Here is a 20,047-nt window from a genome sequence, read left to right on the forward strand (position 1 = left end):
ATGTAAAGAAACATTTACTCGACACGGCATCCCGCTCACGGTTATGTCGGACAATGGCCCCTGCTTCGCCAGCCAGGAATGGTCCAACTTTGCAATGTGGTACAATTTTGCCCATGTGACATCCAGTCCCCTGTGCCCCCAATCCAACGGCAAAGCGGAGAAGGGAGTACATGTAGTCAAACGGCTCCTATGCAAGGCTGCCGATGCTGGGTCTGATTTCTACCTTGTCTTGCTGGCCCTTCGCTCCGCCCCGCTGTCCACTGGCCTGTCGCCAGCCCAGTTACCACCCTGAGGACGACTGTGCCGTCCATCCATGTCCCAGACCTCGGCCACGTTCTGGTCGAGGAAATACTTGTTAGGAAGGAAGATGTATTGGGCATTTTGAAAAACTTGAGGATAGACAAATCCCCCGGGCCTGACGGGATATATCCAAGGATTCTATGGGAAGCAAGAGATTAAATTGCAGAGCCATTGGCAATGATCTTTTTCAATAGGGGTGGTACCAGGGGATTGAAGAGTGGCGAATATCGTGCCCCTCTTCAAAAAAGGGACTAGGGATAACCCTGGGAATTACAGACCAGTTAGTCTTACTTCGGTGTGTGTGCGTGCGTGCGCGTCCGCAAAGGGGTACTGTACTGGAGGGCGGCAGCAAGAGTGGGCTCAAAGGGGTACTATACTGGAGGGCGGCAGCAAGAGTGGGCGCAAAGGGGTACTGTACTGGAGGGCGACAGCAAGAGTGGGCGCAAAGGGGTACTGTACTGGAGGGCGGCAGCAAGAGTGGGCGCAAAGGGGTACTGTACTGGAGGGCGGCAGCAAGAGTGGGCGCAAAGGGGTACTGTACTGGAGGGCGGCAGCAAGAGTGGGCGCAAAGGGGTACTACTGGAGGGCGGCAGCAAGAGTGGGCGCAAAGGGGTAAAGGTGCAACACAATGGAATGGCGTGGGGGCTACACTGGCTTAAGCAGGTCACTGTCGGAAATGTGGAACAAGGTGGCACTGCAAGCAGCCAATTTGGAGGGTCCCTGAACAAAGGGAAACCCTGGAGTTCGGGAGCTTGCCCACATGGCGTGTACACAGTTCTTTTTAGAAAATATTTTACTGAGGCATTTATAATTTTAACAATTTTAAACATCAAAACACACCAATATAACCAACAAACCCCCGAGCACAGACTCCAGTTAACATGGCTTACATAAACTGTGCCACCTCCCCCAGCCCCCCCTCTGTTGGCCCTCCTGCCCTCACTCGTCTCTCCCATGACCCCGACCCCCCCCCCCCCGAGAGTGGATCAGAGCTGAAGAAGTCGAGATTAGAAGTGTATTGCAGAGCTAGTTAAGATATTATCGTCATAGTTAGTACCTAAGAGATATTATAGTCATAGTTTGTGCATAAAGATAGTGTTAGTGAGTAGTTTAATTATATTTGTGATCACTACGTCTTCCGTCTTGGAAACCCCTCACAAAGATCACCACAGGATATTAGGAGGACCCTTTGGTACAAAGTGTTATTTAGTGTCCACCTGAACATAGAACATAGAAAAATACAGCACAGAACAGGCCCTTCGGCCCACGATGTTGTGCCGAACCTTTGTCCTAGATTAATCAGAGTATCATAGAATTTACAGAAGGAGGCCATTCGGCCCATTGAGTCTGCACCTGCTCTTGGAAAGAGCACCGTACCCAAGGTCAACACCTCCACCCAACTCAAAGGTCAATTTTGGACACTAAGGGCAATTTATCATGGCCAATCCACCTAACCTGCACATCTTTGGACTGTGGGAGGAAACCGGAGCACCCGGAGGAAACCCACGCAGACACGGGGAGGATGTGCAGACTCCGCACAGACCGTGACCCAAGCCGGAATCGAACCTGGGACTCTGGAGCTGTGAAGCAATTGTGCTATCCACATTGTGCTGCCCTTAAGAACAAATTAATCTATACTATATCATTCTACCATAATCCATGTACCTATCCAATAGCTGCTTGAAGGTCCCTAATGTTTCCGACTCAACTACTTCCACAGGCAGTGCATTCCATGCCCCCACTACTCTCTGGGTAAAGAACCTATCTCTGACATCCCCCTTATAAATTCCACCATTCACCTTAAATTTATGTCCCCTTGTAATGGTTTGTTCCACCTGGGGAAAAAGTCTCTGACTGTCTTCTCTATCTATTCCCCTGATCATCTTATAAACCTCTATCAAGTTGCCCCTCATCCTTCTCCGTTCTAATGAGAAAAGGCCTAGCACCCTCAACCTTTCCTCGTAAGACCTACTCTCCATTCCAGGCAACATCCTGGTAAATCTCCTTTGCACCTTTTCCAAAGCTTCCACATCCTTCCTAAAATGAGGCGACCAGAACTGTACACAGTACTCCAAATGTGGCCTTACCAAAGTTTTGTACAGCTGCATCATCACCTCACGGCTCTTAAATTCAATCCCTCTGTTAATGAACGCTAGCACACCATAGGCCTTCTTCACAGCTCTATCCACTTGAGTGGCAACTTTCAAAGAAGTATGAACATAGACCCCCAAGATCTCTCTGCTCCTCCACATTGCCAAGAACTCTACCGTTAACCCTGTATTCCACATTCATATTTGTCCTTCCAAAATGGACAACCTCACACTTTTCAGGATTAAACTCCATCTGCCACTTCTCAGCCCAGCTCTGCATCCTATCTATGTCTCTTTGCAGCCGACAACAGCCTCCTCACTATCCACAACTCCACCAATCTTCGTATCGTCTGCAAATTTATTAACCCACCCTTCAACTCCGTCATCCAAGTCATTAATGAAAATCACAAACAGCAGAGGACCCAGAACTGATCCCTGCGGTACGCCACTGGTAACTGGGATCCAGGCTGAATATTTGCCATCCACCACCACTCTCTGACTTCTATCGGTTAGCCAGTTCGTTATCCAACTGGCCAAATTTCCCACTATCCCATGCCTCCTTACTTTCTGCATAAGCCTACCATGGGGAACCTTATCAAATGCCTTACTAAAATCCATGTACACTACATCCACTGCTTTACCTTCATCCACATGCTTGGTCACCTCCTCAAAGAATTCAATAAGACTTGTAAGGCAAGACCTACCCCTCACAAATCCGTGCTGACTATTCCTAATCAAGCAGTGTCTTTCCAGATGCTCAGAAATCCTATCCTTCAGTACCCTTTCCATTTCTTTGCCTACCACCAAAGTAAGACTAACTGGCCTGTAATTCCCAGGGTTATCCCTAGTCCCTTTTTTGAACAGGGGCACGAAATTCGCCACTCTCCAATCCCCTGGTACCACCCCTGTTGACAGTGAGGACGAAAAGTTCATTGCCAACGGCTCTGCAATTTCGCCTCTTGCTTCCCATAGAATCCTTGGATATATCCCGTCAGGCCCGGGGGATCTGTCTATCCTCAAGTTTTTCAAAATGCCCAATACATCTTCCTTCCTAACAAGTATTTCCTCGAGCTTACCAGTCTGTTTCACACTGTCCTCTCCAACAATGTGGCCCCTCTCATTTGTAAATACAGAAGAAAAGTACTCGTTCAAGACCTCTCCTATCTCTTCAGACTCAATACACAATCTCCCGCTACTGTCCTTGATCGGACCTACCCTCGCTCTAGTCATTCTCATATTTCTCACATATGTGTAAAAGGCCTTGGGGGGTTTTCCTTGATCCTACCCGCCAAAGATTGTTCATGCCCTCTCTTAGCTCTCCTAATACCTTTCTTCAGTTCCCTCCTGGCTATCTTGTATCCCTCCAGCGCCCTGTCTGAACCTTGTTTCCTCAGCCTTACACAAGTCTCCTTTTTCTTCTTAACAAGACATTCAACCTCTCTTGTCAACCATGGTTCCCTCACTCGACAATCTCTTCCCTGCCTGACAGGGACATACATATCAAGGACACGTAGTTCCACATTTCACTTGTGTCCTTCCCTGACAGCCTATGTTACCAACTTATGCACTTCAATTCTTGTCTGACAACATTGTATTTACCCTTCCCCCAATTGTAAAACTTGCCCTGTTGCACGCACCTATCCCTCTCCATTACTAAAGTGAAAGTCACAGAATTGTGGTCACTATCTCCAAAATGCTCCCCCACTAACAAATCTATCACTTGCCCTGGTTCATTACCAAGTACCAAATCCAATATTGCCTCCCCTCTGGTCGGACAATCTACATACTGTGTTAGAAAAGCTTCCTGGACACACTGCACAAACACCACCCCATCCAAACTATTTGAGCTAAAGAGTTTCCACTCAATGTTTGGGAAGTTAAAGTCACCCATGACTACTACCCTGTGACGTCTGCACCTTTCCAAAATCTGTTTCCCAATCTGTTCCTCCACATCTCTGCTGCTATTGGGGGGCCTATAGAAAACTCCTCACAAGGTGACTGCTCCTTTCCTATTTCTGACTTCAACCCATACTACCTCAGTCGGCAGATACTCCTCGAACTGCCTTTCTGCAGTTGTTATACTATCTCTAATTAACAATGCCACCCCCCCCACCTCGTTTACCACCCTCCCTAATCTTATTGAAACATCTATAACCAGGGACCTCCAACAACCATTTCTGCCCCTCTTCTATCCAAGTTTCCGTGATGGCCACAGCATCATTGTTCCAAGTACCGATCCATGCCTTAAGTTCACCCACCTTATTCCTGATGCTTCTTGCGTTGAAGTATACACACTTCAACCCACCTCCATGCCTGCAAGTACTCTCCTTTGTCAGTGTTCCCTTCCCCACTGCCTCACTACACGCTTTGGCGTCCTGAATATCGGCTACCTTAGTTGCTGGACTACAAATCTGGTTCCCATTCCCCTGCCAAATTAGTTTAAACCCTCCCGAAGAGTACTAAAAAACCTCCCTCCCAGGATATTGGTGCCCCTCTGGTTCAGATGCAACCCGTCCTGATTGTACAGGTCCCACCTTCCCAGAATGCGTTCCAATTATCCAAATACCTGAAGTCCTCCCTCCTACATCATTTCTGCAGCCACATGTTCAGCTGCACTCTCTCCCTATTCCTAGCCTCGCTATCACGTGGCACCGGCAACAAACCAGAGATGACAATTCTGTCTGTCCTGGCTTTTAACCTCCAGCCTAACTCCCTAAACTCGTTTATTACCTCCACACCCCTTTTCCTACTTACGTCGTTGGTACCAATGTGCACCACGACTTCTGGCTGCTCCCGCTCCCCCTTCAGGTCTCTGAAGATACGATCCGAGACATCCCTGGCACCCGGGAGGCAACATACCTTCCGGGAGTCTCGCTCGCGGCCACAGAATCTCCTATCTATTCCCCTAACCATTGAATCTCCTACTACTATTGCTTTTCTATTCTCCCCCCTTCCCTTCTGAGCCCCAGAGCCAGACTCAGTGCCAGAGACCTGGCTGCTAGGGCCTTCCCCCGGTAGGTCATTCCCCCCCCCCCCCAACAGCATCCAAAAGGGTATACTTGTTTTGAAGGGGAACGGCCACGAGGGATCCCTGCACTGTCTGCCTGTTTGTTTTCTTTCCCCTGACTGTAACAGGGGAATAGACCCTGTATAGAATAACAATAGACCTCAGTCTATTGCTTTAAAGGACAGCACATTTTGAGAAGACAGCATTCCCAGCGTACTGCATTGGACTTTCAGTTTGGACTGGGAACCAAATCCTGTTCTTGAGTTTGTATTTACATTCTTCTGATACAGAGCCAAGTTTGTTCCCAAGCAGCTGAATTGATAATGCAGCAAGCTACTAACTATGCATGTCGGCAGGTTCTCAAGAAGCATAACCTCTCGTCTTTCTCTCTCATACGCTCATGTATCTCCTGTCCATGTTCTCTCTAATCCATATGCTTGCTCTAGTGCATTCAATCACTTTCTATTTTTGTTATTTTCCTGCACCTCTTTTACCCTCGTGCTTGCCCTTGCTTTCACATAGCCACACATCTTCCTTGCTCGACCAGCCATCCACCCCTCACTTTTTTCACTCCAGAAGCAGAAGGAAACAAATAATTTAGTTAATGCAAATTAGGCTTGAAATGCAATAATGTGTGATTATGCTTCCAGATGACCAGGATATTAGTCGCTGAATGCAATTTAGCTGTTGGAATATTATGATTTTTTGGGGGGCAGCACGGTAGCATTGTGGATAGCACAATTGCTTCACAGCTCCAGGGTCCCAGGTTCGATTCCGGCTTAGGTCACTGTATGTGCGGAGTCTGCACATCCTCCCTGTGTGTAAGTGGGTTTCCTCCGGGTGCTCTGGTTTCCTCCCACAGTCCAAAGATGTGCAGGTTAGGTGGATTGGCCATGATAAATTGCCCTTAGTGTCCAAAATTGCCCTTTGTGTTGGGTGGGGTTACTGGGTTATGGGGATAGGGTGGAGGTGTTGACCTTGGGTAGGGTGCTCTTTCCAAGAGCCGGTGCAGACTCGATGGGCCGAATGGCCTCCTTCTGCACTGTAAATTCTATGATTTATAGAGGAATATTTGTCAATCCTGAAGAATGGCCAAATGACTGATTTATTCTTTTGCGATGATAGCTTTTGTTTCTCAAATTATAATCACTTAAATGTTCAACTCAATAATAAAAACCATGTTCTGCTCTTTCACTGTTCGATTGATTTTTAAGAATCATAAAATTATGTTGTGCAGATTCCAACTTTTACCAGAGCATGGCGTAGTGTTATTCTTGCACCTTTCCTTTCAGGTAAGTAAAGATTTTTAAAATAAACCTTAGCATTTTTTTTTCTTATTTTGAGTGGCAGTCCAGCAGACGATGTGCACATTATAAACTAGATTTCTATGTTTTTATTTATTTTATCCAGCTTCGTGCCCTCCAAGTCCAATGCAATTGGATGCTTGTTATGAGTCATTTGTGCTGTTGATAAAGTAAGTGCTGCCAAATAAAATATAATGTCATGCAGCTGAATAACTTGTATCCTGCAGTAGTGTTTTATCCCAGAAAATTGTAGGAAAGTGATTTGAGATTGGTAGCTCCTTAAATACTTATTGGATATTTATGAAACCTACCCAACTTTCCAAAAGGGGTAACCTGTTGGGGTTGGTTTGAAATTGATGAAACTTGACTGCCACTCAGGCTACAGCAGGTAAATAGGGAAGTGAACAAATTTATTTATTTACAGGAACACTTCCATCAGTATCTGCCATGTACCCTCAGCAGCAACCCTTTTTTAAGTTTGTCAGCTATTTGCAGTTAGCATGCATTTATTCTTTTGCAGTTTGGGGGATTTTAGTTGAATGGTGATTTTGAGCATGTAAACATTCAACCAGTATTTTTTAAATCTGAAATCGCAGTTATTTACTAAAAAGAATGAAGATACAAGATTCCACTGTTTAAACAAAGTAATTTTTAGTGTACAAGAGTCAAACAAGGCAAACATTAAATACTACCTCCGCTAGCCCCCTACATTCTAAAACCCAGAATCAACACCAGTTCAACCTGAATGTTTTAAAATAAATTTAAAGTGCCCAATTCTCTTTTTTCCAATTAAGGGGCAATTTAGCGCAGCCAATTCTTCTACCCTACACATCTTTGGGTTGTGGGGGTGAGACCCACGCAGTCACGGAGAGAATGTGCAAACTCCACAAGGACTGGGATCAAATCTGGGTCCTCAGCACCGTGAGGCAGCAGTGCTAACCACTGCGCCACCGTGCCGCCCTCAGTAAACCTGAATTAACAGGCAAATCTGTTTTTAAATATAGTTTCAAACCAGTGGTTTTTGTAAGCAGGAAGGTCAGTTTCCCTTTCTTGGTTTCCCTTTTTGATTAGCATCTATCTTTAAAAAAACACAATCTTTAACACTGCAGATTCCATCACAACACAAATGGGAAAAAAGACCAACGTGTCAGTCAGATTTGGATTCAAACCTTGCTGCAGAATTTGAGCACATACTTTAGCTTGACATTTCCGTTAATTTCTGCAGGGGTACTGTGTTATCAGAGATGTCTTTGTTACAATGAAAGATTTAAACCGCGGTACACTCTGTAGAGTTGGAATAAAAAGAAGAATCCTTATTTTTAAATGAAGAGTAGGGAGCTCTCGGTGATTAGCTGATATTAATCCCCAAATTAAAAATGCCAAAACCAATTATTGACCATGTACCTAGTTTGTCGTTTGTAGGAACTTTGCATGGAAATTGGCTCTCACTTTTTTGTCTTAATCATAACTGTGAGAATTCTGTAACTTGTTGGCTGCGAAACCAAAGAAATCCCAAAGATGTCAAAGACACAATACTCCTCCCATTGCTGTATATGTTTCTTCTGCCATTAAAAGTACATATGGGTGATTATTAATGTTGGTTTAATTATGTTCAATTTTGTAAAAACCTCTCATACCATTATTTTCTGACTTTAAAGTTGTTCTATTTTATCTCAAGGCTGGTAATGCTTTTCAAGATTTGGTTAATTATTGCACACGCTGATTTTTCTGTCTATCGACATGCTTTTTGCAACTTTCTATTGGCATGATGGCCGTTCTTTTAGATAAATATTTTCTTTTAGATATATAAATATTTACATGGAATTTTGTGTCTACAGAAGGTCTGTTGTAATGTGCAAACAGCAAATGGTAAAATACATTATTAATAGCCCCTTAGTGCAAAATAGAAATGTTTTAATGTATATGGTATTTAAAATGCTGCTCATACCATTTCATTTTCTGATCCTGAAGATGTCCTATTCTACTTGACCTTGATCTTGTTGGCATTGCAAAGCAATATGTACAGCTGGAGCTAATGGCATTTGCCCTGGGCTGTCTGCTTCTTATTCCTTATTCTGAGAAAAGAAAGCAGCAAATACAGGTATGTGGTTTTGACATGGTAAGCATGAGCAGCTTGCAGTGCATTTGTTTTCGAGTAGGAACAACTAAACTATCGGTATATTGAGTTTCAGTAAAGGACAGAAATGTACATATAAATCCAATCAAATTAATATGATGACATCCTTAATCTTTCAAAAATCGATGTAGACTAGAACTGTTTGTTTTTAATTTAAAGTGCCCAATTCCTGGGCAGCATGGTGGCGCAGTGGTTAGCACTGCTGTCTCACGGCTCCAAGGTCCCAGGTTCGATCCCGGCTCTGGGTCACTGCTCATGTGGAGTTTGCACATTCTCCCCGTGTTTGCGTGGGTTTGACCCTCACAACCCAAAGATGTGCAGGGTAGGTGAATTGGTTAAATTGCCCCTTAATTGGAAAAAATGAATTGGGTACTCTAATTTTTTGTTTTTTGTTTTAAATAAATAAAATAGTGCCCAATTCCTATTTTCAATTAAGGGGCAGTTTAGCGTGGCCAATTCACGTACTTTTCCATCTTTGGGTTGTGGGGGTGACACCCAAGCAGACATTGGGAGAATGTGCAAACTCCACATGAGCAGTGACCTGGGGCTGGGATCAAACCAGGATCCTCGGCATCGTGAGGCAGCAGTGCTAACCACTGTGCCGCCGTGGCACCCGAACTACAGCTGTTGAGTAATACATTTTCTGTTTCTATTTGATTAAGCTAATAGAATTAATTGGAATAAATGTGTGAACCTAGCACTAGGTTATAAATATTAGCAACAAACCAGATAAGCTTCAGGCATTTACTTGCTAATATTGTGGCAAGTGCAGTGTTCAACACCTCTAGGAACACAATGGGTATATCCACATCACATGGACTGCAGCAATTTAAAAAGATGGCTCACCATCACCTTTTCAAGGGTAATTGGGAGTGGGCAATAAATGCTAGCCATGCCAATGACACTCCCATGAACATTTTTTTTTTGTTTTGATGTCACTGTTTAATAGTGAATTTTATTTGTTTGCAGGGGTTCCTTTTGTCAGTTGATCCTGTAATCCTTTTGCAGCAAGTTATTGATCACATGACAACAGGCGAGGTTGCAGGATATGCATGCAAGGTAAAATAGCCTATTGTACGGAAACAAAAACCATATACTATAACACTGATAATGCCCATAAAGAGGAAATGTTGTCAATATTTTAAGCATTATACTTAAAACCTGAAAACTTAAATGAACAAATATTTTAATCCATACTTTTTTTGGATATATTGTTAGAATACAATTGTTATGCTGTTGTCTGCTAGACTCATAGATATGTGTTCATAGTGAGTAAACTAATCTTTGAAAAACAATGAACGTGGAGAGAGTAAGGGGATGGTTAGGAGAGCCTGAGGTGGAGGGGTACAAATGGAGGAGGCCTCATGTACTGGGACATCTCTCAGGCCACCACCACCACCATGACCACCACACACACTCCAGGAGCCCGGTGGCAGTAGCCACATTAAAGACCTGGAATCAGTTCAGGCACCATTTTAAACCCAACGATATGCCTGTGGAGGCCCCCATCTGCAAGAACCATAAGTTTACATTGGCAAAGATAGATGTTCAAGACATGGAAAGGGGGACAGAGGGACACTGAAGGTGAGGGACTTGTACATGGACGGTAGGGTAGTGACCTTGGAGGAACTAACGGAGAAGCTCCAACTCCCGAAAGGAAAACGTTTTGATACCTGCCGCTGCGAGACTTTCTTTGTAAGGAGACCAAGATCTTTCCCCAGCTACCCGGACACGCCTACTAGATAGGATGTTAACTCTGGATTGGCTTGGGGGGGGGGGGGGGGGGGGGGGGGGGGGGGGGTGCAAATGTGGGGATATATACGGACGACCGTTGGAAGATGTCAGGACCCCACTGGATAAAACGCAACAGAAAGGTGAGGAGGGGCTAGGCATGGGAATAGGGGAGGACTCTGGATCGAGGCTTTGCATGGGATCAATTCCACCTCCTCATGCACAAGGCTGAGCCGAATGCAACTCAAGTTGGTGCACAGAGTGCACCTATCCAAAACGTGGAGCGGGCAGCAGAGGAGCGGGCAGAAGCGGAGCATGCCGCAGAGAGGCAGGTGGCTGCCATCCAGGATGGAGAGCGAGTTGCCCAACAAGCCGAGGAAGAGGAGGTGCTAATGAGGCCTCTCGTGTACTATCTTGTTGCCTGTCATTCGAGGACCTGCCAGACTGGGCATGCCATTGAAGATACTGGCTTAGCAAGGAGGCATATCTGACAGATGATGACACAGCTGCCACCGCGGGGGGTATGGAGGAGGATACCAGCTTCCGTTGGCCGTCAAGGTGATGGTTGCCCTGAACTTTTACGCTACAAAGTCCTTTCAGGCGTGGAGTGAGGACCTGTCCGGGATCTGACAGACCTCAGTGCACAGGTGCATCCATGCCCTGTATGCGCAGGCGGGTCAATACATCCATTTCAATGTGGACCGAGCCCCCTAGGCTGCCAGGCAGCGGGGTTTGCTGCCATCGCCTGGATGCACTGCGGCCAGGGGATGAAGATGGGATGCATGTCCCCTTAGGATCACCACCTGCAGATGTCACGTCGCTCTACACAAACCAAAAGGGGTTCCACTCGAACATACAGCTGATGTGTGACCATCAGCTGCGCACATCATACACGTCTGCACCTGATTCCCTGGCAGTGTGCATAATACCTTCATCCTAGCACACTCAATGATTCCTGATATGTTCGAGACCCGACCCCCCCCCCCCCCCTCTCTGCAACCCCCTCTCTGATGCATACCTGTCACACTATATGGGGGGACTCTGGGTTGGCAGTAACAGTTGGTCTGATCCATGGGACGGAGGGTGATGGTATCCTGCTCTGCGATGAGCTCTGGTGCTCCACATCGTTTGGCAATGTCTGACTCATGCTCATGGTAGCACTTTCCACCGTCCACCTGGGTGATCCTTGCATGTGAGATGGCCATTCGAAAATGAAATGAAATGAAAATCGCTTATTGTCACAAATAAGCTTCAAATGAAGTTACTGTGAAAAGCCCCTAGTCTCCACATTCCGGCGCCTGTTCGGGGAGGCTGGTACGGGAATTGAACCGTGCTGCTGGCCTGCCTTGGTCTGCTTTAAAAGCCAGCTATTTAGCCCTGTGCTAAACCAGCCCCTAATCACACGGTGCCATCGATTCCCTGGGGTGACGTTAACGGTTGGGGGAGTGTTGAGCCCATGCCACTCACCGGGTCCGCCCCTCAATTCCATCCGACAGAGCACCAAGACAGATTGTATGCAGCCCAGGGGGTGGCTTCCGTGGCCAGGGCTCCCAGCCATGGCGGACTGTATGGGTGCCAACATGTGGTGTAGGGGTGAGGGTTTGGCTCCTTCCCAGGCCAGGGTACAGAGTCACCCTACTCTCCTCCAATGCATCCAGGAGGGTCTCCAGCTCCTGCAATCTTGGGTTGGGATGGTGTGCGTGGGGAATGAAGTATGTATATGTGGCTGCAGCTTGTCAGCCTCCTGAGTGTCAATCACGAAACCGCGATTCCGCCACCGTTTCTCATTAGAATCAATTATGATCCACGTGGCACCGGTGCTAGCCCCTGAACAGTAGCAGAATCGGTCCAGGTGTGGAGCTGGTTTTTCTGTCGTGAAAGTTCACGGATTCTGCGTTGGCGTCAACAATTAATCTCAGAAACAGAGAATCTCGGCCATAATTTCTCCCCTAATTACTACTTTCTGCCCTTCCCACATGAGGGTGAGACCTCCCATTATCATTATTCAGCATCTAATCCTAAATAGCCCCTGAGATCCTTGCACAGAACCCCAGTTCTGCCAGCAGACCCACATCCAATCACCATCCCTTTCGATGCCCCCAGCCTACCTCTAACTCCAGGTCTGCCAATCTGGGGTATGGTCAGAAATGACCACCGCAGTGTATTCCAATTTCTTCACCTGCCAATAGCGCTTGGCTCATGACAAAATAGTCAATCCTGGAGGATACATAATGTAGTGAGGAGAAGAACGAAAACTTTCTCACCCGGATGTCCGAAACGACAAGGGGCTGCCCCCCGCCCCCTCCCCCTCCCCCAGCCTGGTTTCTTCCATTTCTGCCTCAAGCTCATCCCTCCCAACTAATCCTCTTCTCCACCCATATTAAGCAAAAGCCTTCAGCTAAGGGAAGACACCCCTCCATTCCCCTGCTATCCCAACAACTATTAAGCCCTTACAGAATGATAATCATGAAAACAGAAGCGGATACGTGCCCAATCCAAACATCTCTATCATTACCACAACTCAGCTCGTAACAACATGAACAATAACATAGTAAAACCCCAACCGCATCCCTCAAACCGAGCCCAGTCCATGGTCTCTTGATAACATCCCCAGCCTGCTCTGGAGTTTTGAAATAAAAGTCCTTCAAGTTAAACATGACTCTTAACTTTGCTGGGTATACCACCCCAAACCACACTCACCGATTGAACAGGACCATCTTCACCTTATTGAAGGCTGCCCATCGCTTTGCCAATTCCATGCCAATGTCTTGGTAAATTCTGAACAAGTTATTATCCCAGTTGATGTTTCGGGCTTTCTTGGTCCATTCCAGGACCTGCTCCTTTGGAAGCTGTGAAACTGAATGATCACTGTCATGATATGCAGACATGTAGATATGATATGCAGACAGGCAGCTAATGAACACAGAGAACAGGACATGACCAATGAGCAGGCAGGACACTCGGGGGTGGTATCTCACTATAAAAGTCACGAGGAACTCGCACTCCGCTTCTTTCCACTGATGAACATCTACAGAGTGAGTCAGGGTGTATTTACAGATCACACTTCCAGCACATTGCTAAGAGCTAGTCTGGTTCAGTCAGACAGAGTAACCACACTTAGGTTACTACACCCCCCCCCCCCCCCCCCCCCCCCCCAACCAGGCCCAAAGCCTCCTCCACCATCGATTTAAATGATGCCTTCAATTCCTGGCTATGCCTCTGGAAACGGCCATCCACCTCTCCACAAAATTTCTTTAACTCTTTTGTCATCGCCCCCGCCATCATATCGAGGATAATGGGCAAGACCGCTTTCCCCCACCATCTTTGTGTCCTTACTCGGGCTCGGCACCTGAAGTGTCACACATTTGCCCCTCTTCGATGTCAACGACATCCCCTGATCCCCTGATTCCCAGCTGTTTGTTCTGCTGGGCCGTCATAACCGATCAAGGAAATGCCTTTTGAAGTTGACATAAAACCCCCAAAGTATCAGAGCCTACGGGAGAGCTACCTAAAATGCGGCTGATACTTCATGCTGCCGCACCGGAAGTCGATATTAGTAGTTTAACATATTAGCGTGTTTCTTGTTTCTCTTTTTCCATTTTCTGTATTTTATAGTTCGATTGTTGTTTCTCTCCTTTGCTGTTATACCATGTTCTCACACTAATGTAAAAAAATGAAATGCCAAAAAACACTTTGGAAAATAAAATCTTTGAAAAAGCATTAATGGGAAGTACTTGACAGTGGGCCATTAATGGCAACCGGTTCAGCTCAGTTGGCTGGATGACTGGTTTGTGATGCAGAGTGAGGCCAACAGCGCGAGTTTAATTCCCGCACCGGCTCATGTTATTCATGAATGCTTCGCCTTCTCAACCTTGCCCCTCACCTGAGGTGTGGTAATCCTCAGGTTAAATCTCCACCAGTCAGCTCTCCCTCTCAAAGGGGAAAGCAGCCTATGGTCACCTGGGACTATGGTGACTTTATTTACTTTACCAATGGAAGTCAAAGCTAAGACTTTGGACCAAGTTAGCAAATAACCAAACAGACTTGAGTAAGCACCAGCAAGCAGGACTCTGGTATGGGCAAGATCAGTACAACACTCAGACCGCATATGCAGAGATAGAAAGAGTATAAATGTTTTAAATTGACGACTTTTCTTCAGAATTGTCGTGTTAATTGACTCAATATTTGGCTCTGTTGAAGAATTGGATTTAATATTTGTGGGATAACGTTGGCAAGGCATGCTTATTAGTTTATACGAGCCAACATAGATGGTTCTTATATTTAAAAAAAAAAGCTAATATTTCATGAAATTTGGTTTTAATCTCCAAAGATTAAAGAATTGGCCTTAGACAGCATCGCAGACAAAAAACAGTACGAGAAGCTTATTGGGACAAAATTCTTTCCTTTTCTGAAGCAACATATGATTGACAACAAACGAGTGGAAGAATTAGCAAATTATCTTGTGGATCGGAGCTGGTAAGTTTCTTTTTTAAACATAGTAGCACTGCATAAACAAATCCACCAGTCAGTTAAAACATATTGATTTTATTTGACTTGTACATAAATAATAATTCAAAAGAAGATACTAAAACAAATAATATCAAATTATTTGTTTTAGTATTTTCTTTTGCCTGTCTCCTGCAGGTTTTTAAAAATCTGTATGTGACTCCTCATCATGCAATGCCTTTCAGCCTTGGGTCAAAGGAGGGAGGGACAATTTAGGAACAGTAACTCCAACTCTGTAGCACAGTGTTATAGAATTTTAGAGCAGATAGTAATCATTTGGTTCATTATAATTGTGCCCAGTTCTCTTCGATTTTTCTTTTTAAAACTAAAGTACCTCTGTCAGCATTTATTATGGGACACTCCTTATCCTTCTAACCCTCTGGCATATTGAAAAGTATCTGAAGTATAACATTTGTAGCACTGCAACAGCCCATTCGACTCAACAGATCTATGCCCATGTTTATGTTTCATATGAGCCTCCTCCCACCTTGCTTTCTTGTGTCAATATACTCTTCTCTTCGTTTCTCATGCATTTGACCTAGTTTCCCCTTTTATAAAATAAAGAGTACCCAATTAAATTTTTTTTCCAATTAAGGGGCAATTTAGTGTGGCCAATTCACCTACCCTGCACAGATTTGGGTTGTGGGGGTAAGACCCACACAGACATGGGGAGAATGTGCAAATTCCAAAAGGACAGTGACCTGGTGCCGGGATCGAACCCAGGTCCTCTGTGCTGTGAGGCAGAAGTGCTAACCACTGCGTCACCATGCCACTACCTAGTTTCGCCTTAAATGCATTTTTCTAGTCGTCTCAACTGGAGCATAAATCTCAAGTTCCACATTCTGACCACTGAGTAAGCATGTTTTTCCTGAATTTCTTGCTGGATTTATTATCATCATGACCCATAATTTTGGATTCCATGGTAGTGTTTTACTTACATATTTCATAATGTAGAACAATGACTCTGTAATTAGAAGATCTTTATCTTTGTATGTACTGATTACCTAATGGGTTAAAATCTTGATTTAACTAATGGGCAGGATGATCCTGATGACAGGCTTTGAAAAACTTCCCTGTGCTGGTAAGCTGCAAAATTTTACCAAGTTAAAATTTTACCCTCTGGTGCATAATTGTAGACTTGATTCTGTGCCTAGGCTCTCTGGATTTATGCACGTAATATGAAGTCATATGTCTGTGATCTATTTAGATCAGCCTGATAGATGAGAGAAGAGAAATATGGAATTGAAACATTAACTGTTTCTCTCTCCACTGACGCTGCCAGCTTTAATGTTAGATGGAGATTGTTGTTTTGCTCCTTTACACATCGAATCCCCACCGCTCCTCTATCCATAGAATCCCGACAGTACAGAAGGAGGCCATCCGGCCCATTTAATCTGTACCGACCCTCCAAAAGAGCACTCACCTAGGCCTACTCGCCCGCCTATCCCTGTAATCCCACCTATCCTCAATATCTTTGAACACTATGGGCAATTTAGCATGGCCAACCCACCTAACCTGCACATCTTTGAAATGTGGGAGCAAACCGGAGCACCCAGAGGAAACCCACACAGACGCAAGGAGAACGTGCAAACGCCTCACAGACAGTCATCCAAGGCCAGAATTGAACCCGGGGCTCTGGTGCTATGAGGCAGCAGTCTTCTGTTCCTAGAGAAGTTGGAACATGTGAAGAGGACGAAAGGGAGGTGTGAGGAAATGTGGGTGTAGGAGGTATTTGGGGGGACCTCGGGAACAGTTTTCACGAAATTAAACTGTTTGAACAACTTGAACTGTTTTAAACTACCTGACGGCACTATCGGGGGAACAGGCAACAGTGTTCTGTGATTGCAAGCTAAAAGAGGAACATTGTTCCTCTGGTTACATCTTGTCCATCCTCCAATGGTGGAAAAAGAAACTACCTCACTGATGTCTTCTGACCCTGGTTATTCCTAATACCCAACCCATACCGATTCTACTTCCCGATTTCGAGAACAAATGTTTATTAAAGTTCATAATAATAAACAACCAACTAAAACACATGAATACAACAATACAAACAACAACAAAAATAGAAAACCAAATAACTTAAGCACTCCAGCTAAAAACCCTAACAGCTGATGGTGTCTAGATCCTTAAAAAAGGAAATAAATGGTTGCCATCTCAAGTTAACAACGGACATGGGACTAATTCCAAATGGAGTATCTCCGATATGGTGCTAAAAAAGGAAGCCCAGAAGCTGGCAAGTTTGGGGCAGGACCAATACGTGTGTGGTCAGCATCTGAAAAAAAAAACCCGCTCAACCTCGCCTTTGACAAGTGTGCCCTGTGCAGCACCTTGAACTGAATTAGCTTAACTGGGCATATGAGGGCATGGAGTTGACCCTCTAAAGGGCCCCCCTCCAAGCCATGCTAGTATTAAGGGCCCAGCTGACTTTCCCATTTCACCCAGGCTCCTCTTAGCGGGGAAGAATCAGATGAAAGAATTTGGCCATGTAAGACTGAGATAGATCCCTTGCCCGGTCGTGCCAAGGATAACATACTAGTCAGCAAGGAGGAAGGTGGAGCTAGAGGAAAGGAAGGAAAAGCTAGACAAGAGAAATTGTGCACATTGAAAATAATGAAAAAGGCTGGCGTTGGAATGCTGAAATTTGTCCACCAACTCTCTAAAACTAGCAAACCTCCTCCCCACGAACAGGTCACTAAAATGTGATTGAAATGTTGGGTCTAATCCAGAGGGTAAGAAAAGGTGATTGTTAGGGGCCAGTGGAGACTGGGAAAGGAGCTTAAAATGCTGACTAGACTGTTTCCAGATCTTAAGAGAAGCGACACCACTGGGTTCAAGGAAACTCTAGCGGAGGAAAAGTGTAATGGTGCAGTATCTATGGCAAGAAGAATGGATGTAGTGCAAGAGCGAGCCTCCTTTTGCTCCAGATTGAACCAGGATCACTGATCCACAGGAAGATTTTTTGAATATAAGCAACCCAGTAATAAAACAATAAGTTTGGGAGTGCCAATTTCCCTGTCCATCTATCTTTGGGGAAGAACGCTGTGGATTATTTAAAAATAATAATAATCTTTATTATTTAAGTAGGCTTAATTAACAGTGCAATGCGGTTACTATGAAAATCCCCTAGTCTCCACACTCCGGCGCCTGTTTGGGGACATGGAGGGAGAATTCAGAATGTCCAATTCACCTAACAAGCACGTCTATCGGGACTTGTGGGAGGAACCGGGGCACCCGAATGAAACCCACGTAGACACAGGGAGAACGTGCAGACTCCGCACAGACAGTAACCCAAGCCGGGAATCGAACCCGGATCCTGGCGTTGTTAAGCACCAATGCTCACCACATTCTAGGATCCTTACCCATCCAAATAAATGCAGATATCAATTTATTAACCTTAATTAAAAAAAAGGATTTGGGAGAAAAATGGGAAGACTTTGCAAGAAAAATAAAAAACCTAGAGAGTGCGTTAATTTTCATTATTTGAATCCTACCCACTAAAGATAGAGGAAGGTTGTTCCATCTCTGTAGCTCCATTTTAACATTATTGATCAGGCTTGAGTAATTCAATTTGTGAAATGATGCCCATTCGTGGACTACCCTGGCGCCCAAGTAATGCAAACATGTTTGAGAGAGTCGTAAAGGTAAAGTGCCTCAGTGGGGTTGACCGGAAAACATCCACTCTTGCTTAGGTTTAATTTATAGCCAGAGAAGGAGCTGAAGGCATCAAGTGTTTTCATTATGTCGGCAAAGGAGGGAGTTGGGCCTGTAAGAGATAAAAGTAGATCATCTGCATAAAGAGATACCCGATGTTCCGTTCATAAACGCATAATCAGACATGACCGATCTGTCGGGGGGGAGGGGGGCTTCAATTTATACAGGTCACTGTAATAGGACTTAAAAGTTGCATTGGCCTGGAGAGGGGCAGAAATGAGACTGCCGCCCATATTAAGTATCTGGGGGGATCTCACGGGAGGCCGCTTGGCGCTTGAGTTGGTGAGCCTGAAGACAACTGGCCTTCTCCCGTACTTGTAAAAAGTACCCCTTGAGCACTGCAACTGATGTACAGTCTTATTAGTGGACAGTAGTTCAAACTGTCTGCAGCTTTTTCTGCTTCCAAATAGCTATGGAGTCGGACCGAACGGGTATTGGCGATCCCCCTCTAAAATGGAGTCTACCAGCTTTTTTATCATAGAATTTACAGTGCAGAAGGAGGCCATTCGGCCCATCGAGTCTGCACCGGCTCTTGGAAAGAACACCCTACCCAAGGTCAACACCGCCACCCTATCCCCATAACCCAGTAACCCCACCCAACACTAAGGGCAATTTTGGACACTAAGGGCAATTTAGCATGGCCAATCCACCTAACCTGCACATCTTTGGACTGTGGGAGGAAACCGGAGCACCCAGAGGAAACCCACGCACACACGGGGAGGATGTGCAGACTCTGCACAGACAGTGACCCAAGCTGGAATCGAACCTGGGACCCTGGAGCTGTGAAGCAATTGTGCTATCCACAAGGCTACCGTTGCAGCTCCAACGTCTTCATCTTCAGCACATATGCTCTATAAAAGATCATTTTCCTCCCTCATGACAATCTAAAGAGCCTCCCACAATATGGAGGGGAAGATTGAGTCGGACCTATTTAATTTGATGTATTTGTCAATTGAGATGGGCAGGCAATCCCAAAACAGGGGAACCCCAGCAACAGATCAACAAAACGCGTTGACAGAAATTACAATTGCTAGGGCGGCGCAGTGGGTTAGCACTGCAGCCTCACGGCGCCGAGGTCCCAAGTTCGATCCCGGCTCTGGGTCACTGTCTGTGTGGAGTTTGCACATTCTCCCCGTGTTTGCGTGGGTTTCGCCCCCACAACCCAAAGATGTGCAGGGTAAGTGGATTGGCCACACTAAATTGCCCCTTAATTGGAAAACAATGAATTGTGGACTCTGCATCTGAACCATTAAAGACA

The 20,047-nt window shown here is 45.4% G+C and overlaps 1 protein-coding gene across 1 annotated transcript in view; it reads left to right on the plus strand.

Moving 5' to 3' along the window:
• Nucleotides 1-20,047, plus strand: part of kntc1 (kinetochore associated 1) — a 263,597-nt gene that overhangs the window by 236,384 nt on the left and 7,166 nt on the right. Inside the window, exons 58-62 of the mRNA XM_072495542.1 lie at nt 6,635-6,689; nt 6,808-6,871; nt 8,673-8,802; nt 9,808-9,897; nt 14,900-15,045. Of these exons, the coding sequence (XP_072351643.1) occupies nt 6,635-6,689; nt 6,808-6,871; nt 8,673-8,802; nt 9,808-9,897; nt 14,900-15,045 (485 nt within the window). The remainder of the gene's footprint in view (nt 1-6,634; nt 6,690-6,807; nt 6,872-8,672; nt 8,803-9,807; nt 9,898-14,899; nt 15,046-20,047) is intronic.

Source organism: Scyliorhinus torazame, chromosome 1 (assembly GCF_047496885.1).
Source record: "Scyliorhinus torazame isolate Kashiwa2021f chromosome 1, sScyTor2.1, whole genome shotgun sequence".
Taxonomy (NCBI): Eukaryota; Metazoa; Chordata; class Chondrichthyes; order Carcharhiniformes; family Scyliorhinidae; genus Scyliorhinus; species Scyliorhinus torazame.